This window comes from Maylandia zebra, linkage group LG3 (assembly GCF_041146795.1).
Source record: "Maylandia zebra isolate NMK-2024a linkage group LG3, Mzebra_GT3a, whole genome shotgun sequence".
Classification (NCBI taxonomy): domain Eukaryota; kingdom Metazoa; phylum Chordata; class Actinopteri; order Cichliformes; family Cichlidae; genus Maylandia; species Maylandia zebra.
Window position 1 is genome coordinate 39968144 of NC_135169.1, and position 20961 is coordinate 39989104.

At 41.7% G+C, this 20961-nt stretch overlaps 1 protein-coding gene across 21 annotated transcripts in view; it reads right to left on the reverse strand.

Annotated features, from left to right (window-relative positions):
- The window catches only part of LOC101465762 (adhesion G protein-coupled receptor L3), a 266208-nt gene that overhangs the window by 67010 nt on the left and 178237 nt on the right, over nt 1-20961 (reverse strand). For 16 of the 21 annotated variants that reach the window (XM_076881844.1, XM_012919994.3, XM_076881845.1 and 13 more), the window contains 4 exons: nt 19249-19352; nt 15364-15549; nt 13310-13348; nt 2112-2295 (listed from right to left, as the gene is read on the reverse strand). In XM_076881844.1, the coding sequence (XP_076737959.1) occupies nt 2112-2295; nt 13310-13348; nt 15364-15549; nt 19249-19352 (513 nt within the window). The remainder of the gene's footprint in view (nt 1-2111; nt 2296-13309; nt 13349-15363; nt 15550-19248; nt 19353-20961) is intronic. The other 5 variants (XM_076881846.1, XM_004554470.4, XM_076881853.1 and 2 more) reach the window with 1 other exon arrangement.

Sequence of the window (20961 nt, forward strand, 5' to 3'; positions counted from 1 at the left end):
TGCAGTGCACCTGCTCACACACACACACACACACACACACACACTCTTAATGTCACATGCAAGGCAAAGTGAGGGATAAGTAATTAGCTGCTGTAGTGATTACAAATGTTTGGAAGGGCCCCCTTGTCCTCATTTAACTACCCTGCATGGCATGAGGGATTGCAGGAGGCGACTGTCTGGGTAAAAAGAAAAAAAAAAAGCCCAGCAAACAGAGAGATAAGGCCCAGTAAACATGTCACCAGCACATAATTAACCAGACTACCACAGTGTGCTATAAAATCTCACTCGTGTTTTGCAGGCATCGTTTCATCCCCCCTTCTCCAAACGAGCCCAGAATCTCCTTAATACCCAGATGAATTGTGTGCCAGATACAATAAAACCCATTTTATTAATTCTCCTTACGCTCGCCTCCTTTTAAGCCAGCAGACCTATATTTTTAGGTTGCCATGGCAGCAGGAACTTTGGGGGGGGGGGATGGGATAAAAATCCTATGTCTTCAGAGAATAGGGCGATACATCATGGCATTATTTTTGCCCCGCTAGCTCCAATTATTTAAGTTTTACACGGTTCTCGATGTAAGCTGCAAAAAAAAAGAAAGTCCCAGCGACGGATGCATCCAGTTTGGAATTACCCCACCAGAGACAACCGTAATGACACAACTTCTATTATCTGAGCTCGCTTGGTATTTATACACTGAATAATGAGCACCGATCCCTGATCTGCAGCACCAGTGGTTAATTCCTGCTAATAACTGACACGAATATAAACACAATCATTAGAGATAATTGTCAGTTTACAGCCGGCTGCCATCAGCTATAAGCAGCCCTGCCAGATTTCACCTCCTGCAAGACAGAGAGCATTACTCCAGTGACCTTCACACTTGATCCAACACCTCAAAAGCTCCCCTGTCAGCGCGAGGGGATCAATAGTTGCGTGGTGAACTTCGTGTGCCTGTGCAACAAGCAAGATCGGCCAAGGCTCTTTAGGCACGTGAGAGAAAAATACTGGGAAAAACAAACGATAGCAAATAAAAATGCAACGACAGAAACGAACGCTCGGCTCTTTAAACTCATCTTATGATTGTCTGTCATAATTGGAAAATGCAGTGTCTTCCAGATGAGCTAATAATCTGTTTCCCAGCAGCTTGAGAACATAATTCTACCCAAGCTGGTTCACTCAAACAAAGAACGCCAAATTAAATGTAATGTGCTCGCTGGCATTCAATTTCACATCCATCCACTCATCCATATATCCATCCACTAATTCATCCATCTATCATCCACTCATCCATCCATCCACTAATTCATCCACTAATTCATCCATCCAACCATCCACCCATCTATCATCCACTCATCCATCCATCCACTAATACAGCCATCCACCTGTAATTCATCCGTCTATCCATACATCCAACCATCTATCATCCATCCATCCGCTCATCCATGTAACGATCTATCCATCCACTTATCCATCCACTCATCCATCCACTAATACAGCCATCCACCCACTAATTCATCCATCTATCCAACCAATCCATCCATCCACTCATTCATCCATCCATCCATCCATCCATCCATCCATCCACTCATTCATCCATCCATCCATCCATCCATCCATCCATCCATCCACTCATCCATCCATCCATCCATCCATCCATCCATCCATCCATCCATCCACTCATTCATACATCCATCCATCAATCCATTCATCCATCAATCCATTCATCCATCCACCCTAAAAAAAGAAAGCAAAGAGAAATCCGTCCATGAGGTTTTCCCCTCATTCAAACATTTAGATAACTTCAAATAATTAATGTGTATTTTTAACTTGGTAAACAACCGTTTTTGTTTAATGACTACAGCCACTACATTAAACACATTACCACACATACTATATTGCTTAATGATCATTAGAAAAGGAGGCAATAAAATAGTATATGTTTCATTTACCATATACCGTATACTTTCAAAGGAATGCATTAGTCAGTGTGTTGTAAACTGGCACTCTCTTTCTTACAAATCATCTGATTTTGCATACATGTACGTGTTTTATTTTGCTTTTTTTTTTTACATGACAACATGCAAACTGCAAGCGTGGCTGTGCATACTTACGGATGTTGTCGGTGTTCTCTTGCACGATGTCCGTCTTGAGCAGGTTATCAGCCAGGACGAAGGCTCCCTGCTCGACCGTGTCCAGCAGCATGGTGGCAGCCCTCAGCTGCTCGCCTGTGCTCAGCTCCCTCCAAGCCGTCTGGGCCTGCGGCTGTAGCAAATTGTTGACGGTCTCCACCATGGCCTAGGGAGTTCAAATCATTGATTTAGTGAGCGGAAGCTAAGCTGGCCTGGGACTGCGGCAGCTTGACGTGGCGATGTGGTAAATGGTTTGAGTGAAGGAAGATCAAAGGGAGCTGAGCACTGAGAAACAAATCGCACAATCCTGTGGGACTGTGTGAGGAAGAAGCGTGGAGAGTTTCTTTTTTCACCCCTTTCTCTTTTTCATTTTAGCTTAAATTTCATAATAATTTTTATATTGAGCAATTTCACGAGTCTATTTCCCATTCACTTAAAAGACATGGATCATCGACCTGCAGCAGCGACACCTGAATCTGTAATGACAATGGATGTTGCTCTCTTGTGTTTTTGCTGCTGTTTGCTTTTATCTACAGGGAGAAAAAAAATAATCATGTAAATGAATCAGAGTCAGTGCTCACAAGTCCAGAGACCAATTCTTACATGACTTAAGGCAACGGTCTTTAATTGGTGTGATAAATGTTCTTCCATGCAGACAATCCCAATGCACAAACGCACTACAAAATAAATGGATAAATAAATTTTATAAAAATTAATAATTATAACACAACAATTTTCAAGGGATGTAAAAGATCTTTGCTAGCAGCAGCAGCTATCTGCAGCCATTCGAATCGGATCTTCTCTGCATATTAATGTCGTCGAAGGACTAATATGCCATCTTTAATTTCCCCGCAACAATGCCGGAGTGGGTAAGCAAGGAGGAAACAAGAACATCCTCCAGACAAGATGAAAAATTAAGAGCCATTAAAGATTTAAAAATGCCAATGGCGAGATTTAGGAATGGAATACTAATTGGTCAAGCAAGGCAATTCATTCCTGGTACCAGTGCTCCGAAAGAGCTAAAAGAGCCTGACCGCCGCTGGGACAAAAAAAAGAAGCTGTTTCTAAGCCATTACAGTGCAGTAGGTGGCTAATAATGCTAGTAATAGTCGCTTTTCCAGGCTTCATCATGAAAATCACAGATTTAATTCAGTTAAAAAAAAAAAAAAAAAGGTCAAATTTGGATTCCCTCTTTACGCTTCTTTAAAAGCAATTGTGACAGTTTGTGCAATTGTGACATCCCGAAAGTGGAAGTGAAGGTGCACGTGAACGTTGGTAATGCCACACCACAGAACGCCCTCTCTTTTTTGATCAATGGATTTATGAAGGGGAATAAGAGCTTTAGTACGACTCCACAACAGCATGGGGATAAAGCTAAAGGCGATAAGAGGAGCCATGTGCTCGAGTGTATTAAAAGCATTCCTCATAAAAAAAAAAAAGGTGGGGGTGGGGGTTACAGTCACGTGGAATAAATCTAATAGCTCCCCCAGCCTCGGATACTTTATAATTTTAACTTTATGTTTGTCTCCAGCCACCGTGATAGCAAGAGGAGTCAGAGCACTGATTGGGAATTTCAAATAGCACCAGCTGGCTGTTCCCCATTCAAAACATACCCTGTACACATTAATCCGCCCACACACAGTCACAGACACACACAGCACTCAGAGGCTGACGCAAGAGAGAGCACACACCTCTGCACCTGTTAGTATACAGGAACATACACAAAGTCAGTGGCAGGCACATACGCCGACTGCAAGCCGTGCCGGGTAATACAGCCACACACACACACACACACACACACACACACACACACACACACACACACACACACACACACACACAAGCAGTGCACCAACTTTGATGTAATTATTCATTATCTGCAGCCAATCTCCAATCACACCTTCTGACATTCAGCTAGAGGCAAAGGTTGATTCACTCTCAATTAAGGAGCTCTCTTTCTTCAGGCACTGACATTTTTTTTCCCCTTCTTTGTTCCCTCCTGCAAGATTTGCTTTCAGCACTTCTTAAAACACTGAAATAATGGTTCTTCGGGGGGGAACGATTGATGGACTCGCAGACGAGGTCGTCTCGCTTTTTTTCTTCCACATGCACAATAGATGCAAAAGGAGAACAAGGTGGCAGACCAGTCCAATCCTGGGGCTGGAGGGCTGGATCAGAAAACGTGACGTCCGAAATTAATATTGGAATAAAGGATCGGCTCTCACACTGGTCCTTCAGGCATTTTATTTTTTTTATTAGATCAGCTAAAAGAAAAGCAATAAAGCTGACATTGATGCACGCCGCGTCATTTGGATGCAACAGATTAACCAAACCACTGTGACACAAATTACTCATTACTGTTATTAATATGTATAGAGCATGCAAATCTTTACCTCATTTAAACCAGAGAATGATATTATGACACAAACACTATAGGATATTGTCACTGTGTTGGACTGACACTATATGCTAGACCTGATAAGACCCGAAATTGAGCATGCGGTTCCAATATGCCATTACATTGTAATGCAAAAATGTATTCTTCAGTGTTTATAATAACCGGCAGCCGGGCTGGTTTATGATGAAGAAGCTACAGACAAATTGTGTTGGAAGGAAAATCCAAGGCAAACTTTATCCTTCTGCACCGAAACTCCCATTATCATAATACTTTTTGTGCTCATTTCAGGCCTGTGTTTTGTAAAATAATATGCAACAATTTTGACGGCTAAAATAATTTCAGATAAAGGTCACAGCGAAGGAAAAATAGCTTCTGTGCCAATACACTGTGTCACCCCGTGTTCATCTGTTCGTACACTGCAGCAATGAATGAGCACTTTCTTTTAGGGCCTTAAACAATCTGCAATTTAAAGGCTGAACGTGTTGCCGAAATGTCAGATATTTAGTCAAGCAGTATATGGATATACTTTTATTAGATTTCTTGTAGGTAAAGTCATGTGATTGTATGCACTCCTGTGAAAAAATAAGCACATCCTTGTAACCAAGTGCTGCTAACCAAATGTACTTAATTAGCAAATAGTCTGGTTTGGAGCATTCAGCTGTGTATTAGCACAATGCCACAATCTTCCCAGGAGTGGACATCTCAGCAAATGCACTCCAGGGTGCAATGCAAGGCTAAGGGAAACTCTAGAAAACCCCAAGAGCAACATGTCAGACTCTACAGGGCTCAGTTAGAATGTTAAAAGTTCAAGTTCATGGCAGCCAAGTTTGGTTGGAAGGGTTAAACAACATGGCAGCATGGCTTAGCTTTGCAAAGCTGCGTCTGAACAAACAAAAAGACTTCTGTAACTTTGGGCAGATGAGACCCAATTGGATGTGTTTGACCATAATGTAGAGCAGTGGTCCCCAACCTTTTTTGCACCACGGACCGGTTTATGTCCGACAATATTTTCACGGACCGGCCTTTAAGGTGTTGCGGATAAATACAACAAAATTAAACCAGTACCTGTAACAAAAAAAGATGATTGATTCATAACACACGGGACAAGACCCAGGGAAACCGAGTTAACGATAAAAATGATTTTAAAAAATAACGCTAAAAACCGATAAAACCCCTGAAAACCATGAATTTCAAACCCGAGCCTCAATTCTTCCGGCCCGGTACCAAATGACTCACGGTAGCGGTCCGCGGCCTGGGGGGTTGGGGACTGCTGATGTAGAGCACCACGTTTGAGAACACTAAACATGGCGTATCAGCACAAACGCCTAAATCATCCTGAATCATAGTGGTGGTGGAAAGATGACGACTTGTGCTTGTTCAATGGGCTCAGGGTCTGGGCACCTTGAGCGACGGTGACCTCCTCTGTGTATCAAAGTATTCTAGATTCAAATATGAGACCATATGAGGCTAAAACAAAAGGACAAAAGGACAATGATCCCAAATACAGCAACAAATCTACAACAGAACCACTGAAAACAAAGAGAATCAAGATGCCACAATGGCCCAAAGTCCAACCTTCAACCTGAGTACATTAAGGAAATATTGCACATGTTTAAATAATAGGCTTTAGAGATGCTGGCAGCAAATCTGGCTTCCCTTTGGAGAAATCCAGGGTAGTCATGATTTCCTGTTTCCATATTTGTGAGAAGTTTGGGTAAATGGTTACTTTGGTTAGCTTCAAATTTCCAGTATAGGCAGGAAAAGGACACCAAGCTCTTAACCTAATATTCCAAACTGTTTATGTCTAATGTTCAACTGTTTTTCAATGGACGCTATTTTGTGAAGCAATCCATTGTGAATACTCAGTGGTGACACCGTGTTCTTTATTTACGAAAGCTAGCGGCATCTTTACCCGTCTTCCCATTAGATCAGGCTGTCACATTTTACTTTTTCTCCAAGATCTTTCACCCAAAGGCAAATCTCTAGTCTGCAATATGTTGCCATGGATTGATCAAAAAGCAAAGTTTCTTGGCACAGGCAGTAGGTTAAAGAGGTTTGCTTTGAAACATGAATGAATAAAAATAATAACATTAATTAAATAAAGTAAAAGTGAAAAAATGCAGTTAAAGGGAAATACTAACAGTCATTAAGTCAACTTTCCCTTTTCCAGTGAAGACCCTGGCCATTTGCTCACGTCGAAAGTTGTCATTTTGCAGTCCACAGCTCTTATGTTTGAACTCTTAAATTAAATCCACCCACATGTTAAACCATTGTTGAACCCCAGAATTAATGGAAAAGACAACAAACCAAAGAAAAAATGATCAAAGCTCTTTCACTGGACCTAAAAGGTTAATGGCTGTGTTTAGCACAAATAAACACATCCAGAAAATCTTTTTATTAAACTGATGGACCTGAGGAACACGCTAGCCCTGCCTACATCGTCAGGCTACTAGACAGCTAAAATACCCAACAATTCCCAGGAGCTAACAAGTCCAAAGGCATGCTTGTTAGATTAATTGGTGATATCCGTATCCATCTATCCATGCAGCCATACAACAGGCAAGTATGGCTGCCAGTGAAAGTGGGCCTCTAGTGGTTATTGATCATGTGACTGCTGATAGAAGCAGCAGGATGAATTGTGAAGTTCTGAGAGCTATACTCTCTGCTTACATTCCCCCAAATGCTGCAAAAATTATAAGCAGCACTTCACAGGGCAACTAGATAATGGCCAAAAGCACACTGCAAAAGCAACCCAAGAGTTTCTAAATGTAATGAAATAGCATACTTGAATAGACAAGTCGTTCACCTGATCCCAACCCAACAGATGTTTTCCAGCCCCTGAAGCTAAAACTGAAAGCAGAGAGACTCAAACAAGCAGCAATTTAAGGAATCTGCAGAAATGGCCAAGCACAGCATCTTGGTGGAGGAAATACAGCACTCACAGGCTACAAAGAGCTTTCATTGAAATATAAAAAACAATCCTCTTATTTAAAGTTATGTCAATTTGCCCATTTTACCCTTGAGGCAGTGAAATTGGGAGAATATCTATAAAAATGGCTGTAATTCCTAAACAGTTAATGCAACACTTTTTTAAAGCCTTTGAATTAAAGCTGGAAACCTATGCACTTTAATCATTTCTTGATTGGGGCTGAGAACACTGCACATTTGCAGTTAGAGAAATGCAGAAGGGGTGAGGGTGGGAGGTGGAACACCACTGTTATCATCATAGTCTGTGCAGTTAAGTCCTACTGTGCATGTGTGGTGGTGGTTTGCTGCTATTAGCACACTGCCACTCCATCTGTCAAATGTAGCATCTCACTCTGGTGCTGCAAACTCCCAAAGACCCCCCTCCCTTCTTTTTTTGGCTAGTTTATTTTTTTCTACGGTGAAATGTGAGGCAGCAGTTAAAAAGTATATTTCAGTTCCCAGTACATGAGGAAATGCTAATCGTTAGCTGGACTCACTGCTGGAATGTTCCACTTGGAACAAGCATGATGAAAAGCTGCAGTGCAGAGGCCATTTATACCAATGCAGAAGGAAGGAAGAAAGGGAGAGGTGGACATTAGCGCGCGCTTGGCAAGAGCCCAAGCTAACCCGTAGTGTATGTGCCTCTATCTGTGCGCTGATTGATGAAATGAACTCTGGGTCTGGGAAATTGATTCTGGCTGTGGCTGATCTCCCCTCTTTTTCCTCTCTGACTGGCTAGCCTGGTTGGCTCTCCCTGTGCACTTAGCTCTCATCCCTTCATTTCTCCACACTCCTCCCTTCCCGTTTGCCAGTTGGTTCCTCTCGCTTGTTTCCTCTCACTGACGTTGAAGGCTGATCTCAAAATGGTAGGGGGAAAGAACATAAACAAGGTGGGATGCCTTGTTCTCTCTGTCATCTTCTATCTGACTTCTTGTCTCTGGGCTCAAATGAAGCTGTAGCATCATTTCTTGTCTGTTCTATATTAGCTGCTAGCCATATCATCCCTCTTCTTTGAGAATCTCTGAAACCTTCTGCTTTAATATTTTATCAAGCCTTCTTCAGTAAGTGGGTGGTTGCTTCTGTGTAGGTGAGTGTCTGAGGGGTTACCTTTGTATTTCTGCCTTCTGTCTCAGGTTTCATCTCACTACTGTCTTGATAGAAACACTCTATTAACCTCAACAGCTGAAGAAAACAATCCTTTCCTTAAGACTTACACTAAGAGATACAAAATGGATAGATGTTAATCAGTGATACAACAAGTGATGCTGTTATTTTCTTATTTGGTTGCATTTCAGTTAAAAGAAGATTGTTATGAGCATGGCCTAATGGAAAGCCTAAAACAGGGAGAACAGCAGCACTAAACCCCGAGCAGGCTTCAGTGACATGACTCTAAATCCGAAATCACATGGCAAATTGGAGCTTAGGTGGAGGTGGGTTGCAAAGAGGCTTGCACAGGCAACTGTACAGCAGCTGTATTCATGCTAAAACAACTCAGATAGAAAATCTAATGTGAGATTTTCTGATTTTCTTTTTTCTCATTACAGAAAAAAAATTCATTGCTGCACAGATTCCTCCAAAAAGCCTTCTACTGAACAATACTGCGAAACATTTGTATTTAATTTGAATGAACCTGCAGTAGACGGCACTTTGGTCCACAAGTTGCTTCGCCTTTTAATTTAAAGCAAGACACAGAAAACTTTATTCAAGACTAGACACTCTAAAACGATCATGAATTGTGTTCAAAGTGTTCAGATTTTCATTTTCAGGCCTTAAAAATTATAACGACTTTACCAAAGAACACCAGAATTTCAGTGTATGCATACACGTGTATGGATAACCCAGATATCCTCTCAACACACACGCATACACGCACACAAAAAATAACCACGGGACTTTCTCAATTATTACACAACACTGATCAGCAGAACCTTCCTCTCTGTGAGGAGAAAGCCCTCATTATTCAGAGAGAGAGCTCTGCACTGCAGGCCAGATGTGGAGGCCTCTGTTTCCGAGGAAGTAGCAATCTTCATCTTCCAACATTTTTTCATCTCGTTACATTTCCGAACAAGGATCCTCCCTGTGTTTCTGCCTGCTCTGAGGTCATCCTGCTTTGCGACACTCCCCCGCCCCCCCTCTGTCATCTTTTCACGCCATCAGTTTAACTCGGGTCGGAGCGCAACATCCTCCCTGTATTGCGCAAATCCACACTCACTTGGCTCCTACTGAGGTATGAGACATTATTTGGGATATTTTCACGTGCTGTACATCCCTCAACTCCCGCACAGTCGTTCGCTCGCTTTAAAACGAAATAAATAAAAAGGAAGAAAACCTTCAAAGCAACTTTGTTTGACATTAGAACAACATGGACGGATATAATCACAGTAATTGGACAACCATAACGTCTCTGCCCATAGACACGCTGCCATTAGTAATGACCAAAAAGGCAAGGGAGGCAGGGCGTCGTTTTTATCCTGTTTATGCAGAATCAAAGGGCACAGCAGAGAAACATCCCTGCAGGGGAAATGCAGAACATAGTGCGTTGATCATTTTATGCTTTGTAGCTCTATCAAGGCCAAATTCTGTTCAGTGGGATTAAATTGGCTATGACATGTAGCAGATACGACTCTTTACAAACAAGCGGGAAAGATACAGAGGCACTCATAATTAATCATTGTTGTATCTACACAAGCTCAGCTGAGGCAGGGAAATTGCCACAGGTTGAATTGGTTATGAATATGCGACTAAAACGGCAAATATACAGTAGCTTCGCGCTGAAATTCTCTGACGAGCTGAAGAAGATAAAGACCTCGCGATGAGATGAATTAAAATGTCATTTACTTGTTTACCAATTAAACAAGATAGAAGCCCTCAATTAAGGAAATAATCACTCCTTATCTAATTTAGACATCAACCACAAGCCCTGCACTTTATTTTGGACTCTGCACCTCCTTCGACTCCGCCGCACCTGCACTCCCGCAGCCTGCCTTTTCCCACGGCGCTGTCACAGTCTGTTTTCGGCGCCACGCGTGTTCTCCGAGCAGAGGGACAGCAGAGGCAGGTGCAGCTCTCATTTGCTTTGTATTCCTCTGCTAATCCCACTTATGTCAACCACCAGGGTCCTGTTGGAGAAAACATTGCCCAATTTCCCTAATCAATGAAAGTCTCTCAAAGGCTGCCAGCGCGTGCAGTCAATGCCTGTGTTTACTTAAGGCCACAGATGTTGCTCCATTATTCCAGTTCGTCAAGTGAAAGCGCCTCACTGTTGTGTGAATTTGTCAACATAGCACAGGAACGGAACAGAGGAGGAAGGTGCGCAGCTGGGCTGTGTGCACAGTCATGTATAGATTTACATTGTAAGGTGAAAACATGGCCCAAAACATGAAAGCCAAATCTTCGACGGTATATAATGATGTCTGTGCGTGTTTTAAAGATTCTTGAGGCACGGCTATGTCTACACTGTAGAGCCTCTGGGTAACTGTTAGCATGAAATATTGTGCCAACAGTCATGAACCCAATCATGGTGACGGTGGCATTGTTGGTTTTTAGCGGCACCGCAGAGAGCATGAAACATGGATGCAGTCCAGGTCGGATAAATGAAGCCAATGGGGAAGCGCCGTTCTGTTTGAAGTCCTACAGATGGTGATTGTCATGGTTACAAAAAGACTTCTGGTCCTATAGAAGTCTGTGGGAAAATATCTTTCTGACTTAACTAGGGTCATCACGACTAACGCAGTTTAGTTTGCGTCAGTTTTTAACGCAATTAACCCATCTGGAGCGCAGAATGAGTCAATATCCCTGAAATGTCTCTGCCAACGCATTTCAGGAAGTTTGACCAAAGTTTGTCCATTCTGCGCTCCAAGATTGCGCTAAAACATTTTATAACCTTAATCATGAAAGCCCTAGACTTGACCTTTGTAAACACTTTCCTATTGAGCTCGTGGGCTCAGGCACTCACGATGAGTAAAAAAAAAAAAAGTCTGTTTTTTAAATCTGGGTGCACTTTTTCATTTCATTTTGTATTCTGTGGTGTATTGAACTAAACTCAGTCACAGACACAAAGTTTGTTGAGCGCCAAGTTACATGCCAGCAACATGTGCTGAACGTGACACGCGAAACGAGTCCAAGCAGAGACTGTAACACCAATTTATGCGAAAATCAAAAAGGATTAAAAACCTAAATAATTTGGGGTTTTCTTAAATATGGATGTTAATCGCTATACGTGTGATATTCATAAAATATTTGTCTCAGATTGGCTAATTGGAGGATATAGTACAGACGATACGATCATTATAGTAAGAAACAAAATGAAGAGGTATGCTGCCCCTCAACAATTTGTTTTTCTAATTTTAAGATATTATATTAGTCTATGGCACTTGAGGGTTATCAACTTAAGGCCCAGCGTTGACACTCTTAACTCCAACAGGGAATGAATGGACCATTGTACATTTCACTCAGCCACAGTTCTTGTTCTGCTATGATATAGCAGCACATAACAAGCTCAAGGGAGCATTTCTTTTCTACCCATCACAGCAGACTAAACCTTCCTTATATTTTCAAGAAATGTAACATCCACCTAACATAAAGAGAAACATGGCAATTACAAACCTATAGCCTCAACCCCTGAAGAGAAACCCAACAAATACCAACTCAAAGTCTTTGATGTCTGCATTTCTTTTCAATTATACATATGTTGGCTCTCTAAATTGGCACTCAGACATCAAAACTTTGAGAGCCCCTGATCTTTGGCTACACAAAGACCCGACAATAGTTGCATTTCTAGTCCTCCTGTGGCATCTGTCGACAACAAGAAAAACAGAACACCACCTGATTTGTGCTGAAAGCATCTTTCACTCAGAAACCCATTTAAACATATGAGCACACTCAACCATATAAAACCATAAATAACAAAATGCCTTCTGACATGCCTCGGAGGGATCAGTGTGAAATACATGTTTCTTAGCATGCGTGCTACTGAGCCTACATATAAAAAGACAACATCTGGCTGCAGTGTGCAGCTTAATTGAAACCATCTGCATGAAGACAGGGATGTCAACTTCTCCCATAGTTCTCTTGTCAAGGTAGAAATTATCCTGATGGCAGCTAAAAAGTCACCTCAGGGACAACAAATCCCACTCGGTAGCCCGAGAAACAGCTGAGAGAAGCAAGAGAACCCCTCAACCCCCCAAATTGGGACAAATATGTATTATGCATCATGCAGAATCATAACATGTCATACCTTTGGCTGACTTAGTAGCTAGAAGAGTAGTTAGAAGTTGACTTGTTGGTATAATGAGGTCAGTTCTTTTGGCTCTTAAGCTTTTGCTGAGAGATGCAGGCATGTGCTACATGCCCGATAGCATTATTTTTGACTGATGCTTTCCACTTATGTGGGTTATTTCACTGGAAAGCAGTGCTGATATGATAGTTCTGGGGCATTTTTAAAATGATTGAGACACTTGAGAAAATCCACAAAGGATCTACGGCATCTCAAAATAGAGGAACTCTCAGGCTCGTGCCAAGAAACTATCATTACATGTCATATGCATGCAGGGTGGTGGGTGAAAAATATGAATAATAAACTAAAAGTTGAGACACGATGACAAAAATGAAATTTGACCCTTTGATTTAAGACAAGCGTTGCAAGGAAAGGCGACACATGGCACACACATGTAGTGACTTTGATACTGTGGCACTGGGCGCCACTTCAAAAGGCCAAGTTTCACATTCTGTGGTTAAAAATGGAAAACGACAGCACAAGTTACCACAATGAGGAAACGAAGAGCAGGAAGTGAGGAATAAAATTTGGTCCAAATACCTGAACATAAAACCGACACGAGCGCTCTCTCTTCTGCAACTGCAACCCAAAGAAATTCAAGAGTTAGCATAAAAAAAGAGTCAGGCAATTCCACATGAAACATTTCAGCTTGAAGTACAGATTTCAAAGTAAGTGAGAAACTAAAACATTCACTCTACAGTTTTATGAAAAGCACTTGGCACAATGACTGCGTAATATGTGGGGGAAAAAAGTAGAGACTCGTGTTAATTAGCCCTAAAATTAGACATACGAGACCAGTAGGAAAAAGCATACTGCATGACACTCTTAACTTTGATTTCTAGGTTGTCACATTTTAAGTTTTATGTTTTATTTGAGAAATTTCCCAAGAGAACACGGTGCAGTTATCCATTAAACGTCTGCCACCACCGAAGAAGAGTTAATGCTAATAGCATTTTAGCATACCTGAAAGAAAGAAAGAAGAAAAAAAAACACAGACAGGGAGCTGAGGCACAAAGAAGTGCTGTTAGGACTGCATGGGGAGTGAATCATTTTAATTGAGTTCTGATACAGGCGGTGTAGCCAACAGAGCTGCTGTGTGGCTTAACAGATAGGTTCTAGTACCGTGCTAAATCCCATGCAGATTAGCTCCAAAGAGTACCATTTCCCCATAAAGGAGCCTCTTGCTCTACATCACAGCCCACTCTTCTGGAAGCGTTCCCATCCGCACCGTTAGCCAGCTAACCGTTTGATCATGAAAACGACACTGATCTCACCGTTTGCCAACTCAATCCTTTCATTGTTTGCTGGCAAAGTCTGCTCTGCTTCATTATATTAACAAAAAAAAGAAGAAAAAAATCTTTAATTTGCTTAGCAGATTGTGTCAAAATGATTGAACTTTGGTATTGCCAAAACAGAGAAGAAGAAGAGTTTTGTGGACTCCGGTGTCTCCGTTGGGAGACGTCTCACTGGCGAGGGATGCGGAGCACAAGAAAAACCCGTAGGGACGTTTTTTTGTTCCATAGATGCACCGTACTGCAAAAAATGGACTGTATATCAGCAGACAGAGAATTATAAATCACTGGTAAGCCCTGACCTCTTGAATAAATTATCCCTGTTGCAAAAGCTTTTCCGCCTCACCCCTTCAATACGGCTGCTTTCTCTCTTTTTTTGCCATTTCATCAACTTTAAAAAAGAGACTAAAGACTTAGGTGGCAACCGACACCACGTTAGTCGCCTCTCCCTCAAACAGTCTGTTTTATGTGAAGCCAGTATTTATTTTTTCGAGAGGTATTATAAACTCTAGTTGCTCCGATGCCATTTCACTCATCAAGTTTCCCTTCTGAGGCCTTTTGGCCATCTTTACTGCCTTCCCTCTCCATTGGAGAAAACTGGCACTAAAACCTCAATAGGGACATCTGTGTCTGTTGCAGCAATGAAATAAAAAACAGTCCCAAAAAAGCAATCCGAGAACAGGTGTTCGAGTTCATCTACAAGTGATGCTGCTCCAGGAAATTAACGATTGACATTTTGAATTTCACTGATGTTTGCTTTTCTGTTGGCCGCTCAGCAGATAGAAAGTATTATTTTAGCTCTCTCTTCCATGAGTGCCCCTTGCTGTGCTCTGCTGTGAATTGGGTAATAAATACATTAGATTCAAGTTCAGCGAATATGAAACGCTCTGCACCCCCCACCGCTCGCATCCAGCCCGCTGGAATCTTACCCCGTCGCATTAGCAAAAACAAAAAACACAAGCGGGGCAAATGTTGGCGCCTGGACGGCAACTTTTAAAACTGCGTCAGTGTAAAAATTGATTGCACTTAGTGTAAGAGAAGTGCTCGAAATTGAAAGTCGGTTTTTATTATGAGGCAGACTACAGGGAAAAACGGGGAATATCATTTTACTCAACAGCACAGAGCCAAGCGGCAGATAATTAAAAGAATATCTACTGGTCGGGTTCCGATTGAAGCCTTGTGGTAGGCAGGCCTCTAGACCGGAAACTTAACAGTCGGAATTAATGGATGCTTACACACAAAAGCAGCTCTAGCAAATCAAATCATTCAAATAAATATGTGTAAACCAGTTTCCTCCGATACCTTATTGAGGCTCCGTGCTGCACTGTCTTTGCCACCTGGTGTGAGGTTCCTCAGCTGCACGTCAAGCAGATCCACCAGCTGAACCATGGCCTTCACCGTGTAGGTGATGTCCCCCGCCTGAAGATTGCTCTTGGTTTGCTCTGCCAGCTCCCGGGCGATGACCGCCGCCGTCTCTCCGGCTTTTATCTAAGGAATGGGACAGCCAATCCAGTTAAAGCTGAATTTGTGAAGTTTTTAAACGAGGCGGCTGGCTTGTACGGAATGTTTTTCTCTATAACTAAAGGCAAATCAAAACAACCCCAGGTCCTTTGCTTTTTGCTGCTGTGGCATTCAAAAAGAACACTCTAGAAAACATGACAAATTACTGTATTCATGTATAATGCCCCCTAAAATAAAAGGCGTTTAACCTAAACCTTTTCTGCAACTGCTGCAATATCGCACACAATTAATGTGGTGAGACGATCCTCAGCCGACTGAACACTAGGAGCCAATATTGCATCCAGACATAATTATGAGACTATTGAGGGAATTTCCCAAGAAAGCCTTACACCTTTGTAAAAACTAATAGAGAGCAGTGCAGCTTGGGGATAACAGTGTATACACAGCGCTGAATATATGAAGTTCAACAAGTTATGCGAATGTGCTAGAATCTGACAAGGAAAACGATTACTCTCACCGTCACCCTTTTATTGTTGTATGAAAATTATTGCTTTTTTTTATTTGCACAGTGAACCTTTCATATCTTAAACATTACTTCCAGTTTTCACTGCAGAAATAGTTCAGCCAAATGTATACATACTGTAAAATTAAAGCTTCTGACATTCTCTAAAGCCCTCCTATGAAATGTCATCGTTCAATCATAGCTTAGCTACTTTACAGTACTGTGAGAAAGTCTTGAGCCAACCACCGTTTCTTTATATTTTGCTAAGATAACGGAACATGACTGCAGTGGTTTACTGAAACATGCAAATATACATGTAGATATATAAATATATAAGACAAAAACTGTGCAATTGACAAGCCTGAAAGTCAATACATGGTATTCTTTAACACAGCCCAAACTGTTTCAGGCTTTCCCGTCATTTCTTTAAGTACAGTAGTCATCAGGAATTACACCATACCAAGGGGAATCACTTGGTTGGGGCACAAACACTAATTTATGCCCGTCAAACGATATTATTCTTGCAATTTTTAGTAGAACTGAAGAAATTAAAGCAGTGGGAACAAATTTTATGTTTTGTCGCAGGCTAATAGTTGCAAAGTGGCTAAAATACCAACTTTTTCTGCTCTGTGTAGACAGAACGCTGGTTTATCTATTGAGTTAGGTGCTTTTTTGTGCTTGACAGATTCACAAGTTAGTGTTAATCGGCTTAACAAACAATGAAATATTGCTCTGAAAATTGTCACATGTAAGGACTGGACTAAGAATAAGTGAAAAGCTTCAAATGTCCAAATAAAAACTTGCTAAAGACAAGAACCACAGCTTCCTCGGAAGCAAAATACAAAGAAGTGAGAGTTTCGCACAGTAAGCAGGTCCGTAAAGCTTTGCATTTCATCATTGCTGAAGTTTGATTTGTGGAACTTTAACAAAATAAGTACTGGATGCTGTGTTTTGAATCCCTTTGCTGATGAAACATATTAGCAAAAATGTAAAACTAACTTTTTATATGCAGTGAAAGATATCAAATATCAAAATAAGAGTAAAAACTGAGTTTTTTCACTATCACCTAATATAGTATGCTTGCGAAACATAAATTAAAAATATTAAAACACCAACAGATGAGCTAGAGCTAGCTTACTTAGCTAGTAAGCTAAGTAAGCTAGCTTACTTAGCTTACTAGCTAAGTAACCTTAAAACTGCTACCCACAGTTTTCATTTTAGCTCAGAGTTTCCACCAAAAAGCAAAACCAACAATCTTTCCTCAATAAGTTCCCAAAGAGCACATTATTTAAAACAAAAACAAAGCAGTTACAGGAATTTTTTCAAATAATATATGAAAAGGTTTCCCCTGATGCCAACAAAACGCTGCTTTTGTTCAAAACGCTTTGACGACAGAGATTTAAATGAAAAAGAAATAAAATAAATGCCACATTCTTTTAGAAATAAATCACACAGTAACTGAGAAACAGATCACTTTAATGAGTAATGCTTGAAATTACCTGACAGCAATGGTGACCGATAAGACAGCCCTGCATGTTGCATATGTCGATGACTACAATGGGAAACTGTGTAGCCTCAGTAAATAAATCTAGAGTTGATTAAATGCCCAATACATATCTGGGTCTTACGCTCTGGGTCAGTTCCCTTTAAAGATTGAACTAATCGAGTCGTAAGATGAGCCCCAAAACAGCGGTGGTATCATCTAAAACAGGATCGTCCTGATTTACTCTGACATTACCTGCTATCATCGCCTGTGAGTTTATTAGTGAAGCCAATTAGGCTGCTTAAATTGGTCTTTACAGAGGTGTAAGCAGAGGAATGTTTCTTTGGAAGATGTTTTCCTCTTTACCCTCCCTGCTCTCGTCTCTTAATGAGGGGATGTGGGGATGCTAGGTAAATAGCTCTGCTTTCTTTTTCTCCCTTCTGCTTGTCTCGTGTCATTTCCTTTCCTTTTCGTGCTTTATATCTTCCTTTCTCATTTTGAGAAACCATCTGGTAATGAGCAGTGCCACATACAGGACAATGGCCCTAGATATAAAATAACGAAGTGCCAGATGGGCATTCCAATTGTCTGACAGGTTGATCTTCATTAGAGTCTTCCTGTCTCTGCTCCGACAGGCACGCTGCCGGAGTGTGATTTGTTTTAAAAATAAGAAAAGATTAATAACACCTTTGTTTAAAAAAAGCGTGCATATTTTGATTGTCACATCTTTCTGTAGAACTTAACAGGCATTACTCTACACTAGAGTCACCCTGTTAGACCTGAAGTGAGCCGCCCGCCACAGCAGGTTCAGAAAAAGCTTTGCTGTAGTTAATTTCTCTAAACAGCAGCCAGTTGCTGAGCTTTATTGCACTGCTGAAATGGGCCCGCCCGCGTTCTCCATCCATATCCGCAAACTGCCGTTTGTTTAATGGGCTGAGCTTTGTGCCGTCGAGTACACCATAAGCGTTATAACATGTACGCCTCGGGGTCCTATGAGTTTAAGGGAGAACATTTGCAGCACTGCCTGCAATTCATAACCTGGAACCCTGATCCTCCCTTGCAGTAACCTTCCCCTCCTTTAAGATTTGATTCCCTTACAGATTTTAACAACGGGAGCTTTATAAATATGGAGCTTTGCATAATAAATCGCCTGCAGAGGAGGAGATCCGAATCGTTTGCACTTGAGAAGTATAGAATGCAAATAACCGCCGGTTCATGTAAGACAGAAAGCGGTCTGCATTAGCTGTTACCCACAGCAGGCTATTACACTATGATCCTGTGGTATTGGTTTTCACTCCAACCCAACCCAGCCACCCACTCACGCCAAACACATGCACGCACAAGAATAACCTTTCTATTGAGTAAAGCCTTTGGCTAATCGATGACATTAATGGACCAATTAAGAAGAGACAATAGGACAAAAGGAGAAAAAAAAACCCCACACAAAAACTAAAGTCCTCTGAGTACAAATGATGTACGCATCCCCGATGTGCATTGTGATGTGCGGCGAACGTTCGTCAGAATAAGGTAAAAGGGTGCCGTTGTGTTCAAGCTAAATCCAAATACATTTAAGCTCAAATCCTCCAGGCTATCTTCAAGCTTTTTCCCACAATTTTATTCTAAAGAGAAATGTGTGATAATTGCTAATCAGGAAAAACAAACACACACACAAAAGCAGTCCATGAACTAAATTATATACCCTGTGAATCTGTGCATCTTTCTTTTCCAATACTTTTGTTACCTTTTGGCTGATGATGTTGACCCAAGGCGAGGTACAGTTGCTAAAGTCAGGCCCCTGGGAGTCCCAGTATCCTTCGGGGCCCATGCACATGTATGAGGCCACACCTAGAGAGCGAACGAGAGATAGGGAGGAGAGTTAAGAGGCTTTGTGGGAAGAACTGCGTCAGATTTACTAGATTGGGTTTGTAAACGCTCAGACAATCAACTTTATCCATATTTTGTGTAGTACTCTTCAAGTGATTAAATTAATGGATGTAGAAAAATGTAATTGGACAGCTTTATCTTATAGCGACTGAAATGAAGTTGCTTCACTCGAGGCCAGTTGGAGTTGCCCACGCGGCGTCTGTATTTAATCATTCAAAGTCAGACGGCGTCTGCATGTGTGTGACAGCTCGGCTCCTGCATACGCAAGAAAACGCACCAAAATAGGTACCAATTAAGTCTGCCCTAGCTTGAATTCATCAGGAAGGTCAATTAAGACGGGCTCTCTGCTGACAGAGAGGTGCTCCGGTGAGTGAGCTCCTTGCAAAACGCTCCATTTTTGACTTTAGCACAAACACACATCCAGAAACTGACCAGTGTCTGTTAAGCCCCTCTGAATCTGCTGTACCTACCATCGCTTTCAGCTGAACTCACTGTTACTGCAAAATGGCATCGAGGTAGAAATGTAGAAATGCAGCTTGCTTGTTGACTCGTTCTGCCGCGCGCCTCAAATAATTTGCTCCCATATTTTCATAGCTGACATCAGCACGGCTACACGCTGACATTAAATCGCCCTTGCTTGTACTTAAAGGGAGGGTGAGACTGCCGGTATTAACAGATAGAACTTTTGACTGACATATAATTTCCTTCCCCGGTCCACCTTGGACAGCTGTACGTTTGATGGGTTTATAAGATAAGGGACTCTGTATTTCTGCCTATATTTAGAGGCAAAGGGGCATAAAAGACAGAGGGAGAAAGAAGAGGGAGTCGGAGGAATGCTGGGGGATGACAGCGGGCGAAGTGATGGTACATGGAAGAGGAGCTCGAGGAACTTTCAACGAGTGGCAGAGGAAGCTCGCACAGTTGTGTATTGCTTGGCAGTGCCGTCTGAAGTGCAATGGCTTTGAAGAGTAGCGCTGAGAGGAGGTGGGGTATGTGTGCCTCTTATCTTGCCATGTGATGCCTGTTAGTGAGGTCTCGATGGGTGCTGGTGTTACCCAGTAATGAAGACTGTATGTAAATGTGTGGGCCTGAATCTCGGTGCTGATTGATGAAACGAACAGACTTTTTCCAGCATTCGAGCAGGATTTGGGGGCTATGATGTCACTCTACTATGTATAAAATAAAGCATGACAGCTTTTGTTTTATGTTTTAATCATTTATTATTAACACTGAGTTATTTTGCTGATGCAACAACTGTATGAATGTAGTAGGTAACCCCTTTAATTTCTCCTACCATAATCTGGCCCTGCTACAGATTGGCCCTGAACTCTGGATGGAAAATGGATGGATGGACTATAATCTTCATCCGTGTATTACGAGAGGATTGGCCTTAAAAAATAATTTGATCATAGCCAGGTTCCATTTAAATATGAAGTGCTCCCCCCGAGTTTTTACTTCCTGAGGTAAAGCTTTTATATCAAAAGCCGGCCAACGTTGATTTAATCTCGATGTACTCAGGCCTCCATTCTCTTAGTATCGATACGGCGACGGGGCTCGAACGAGACACGCA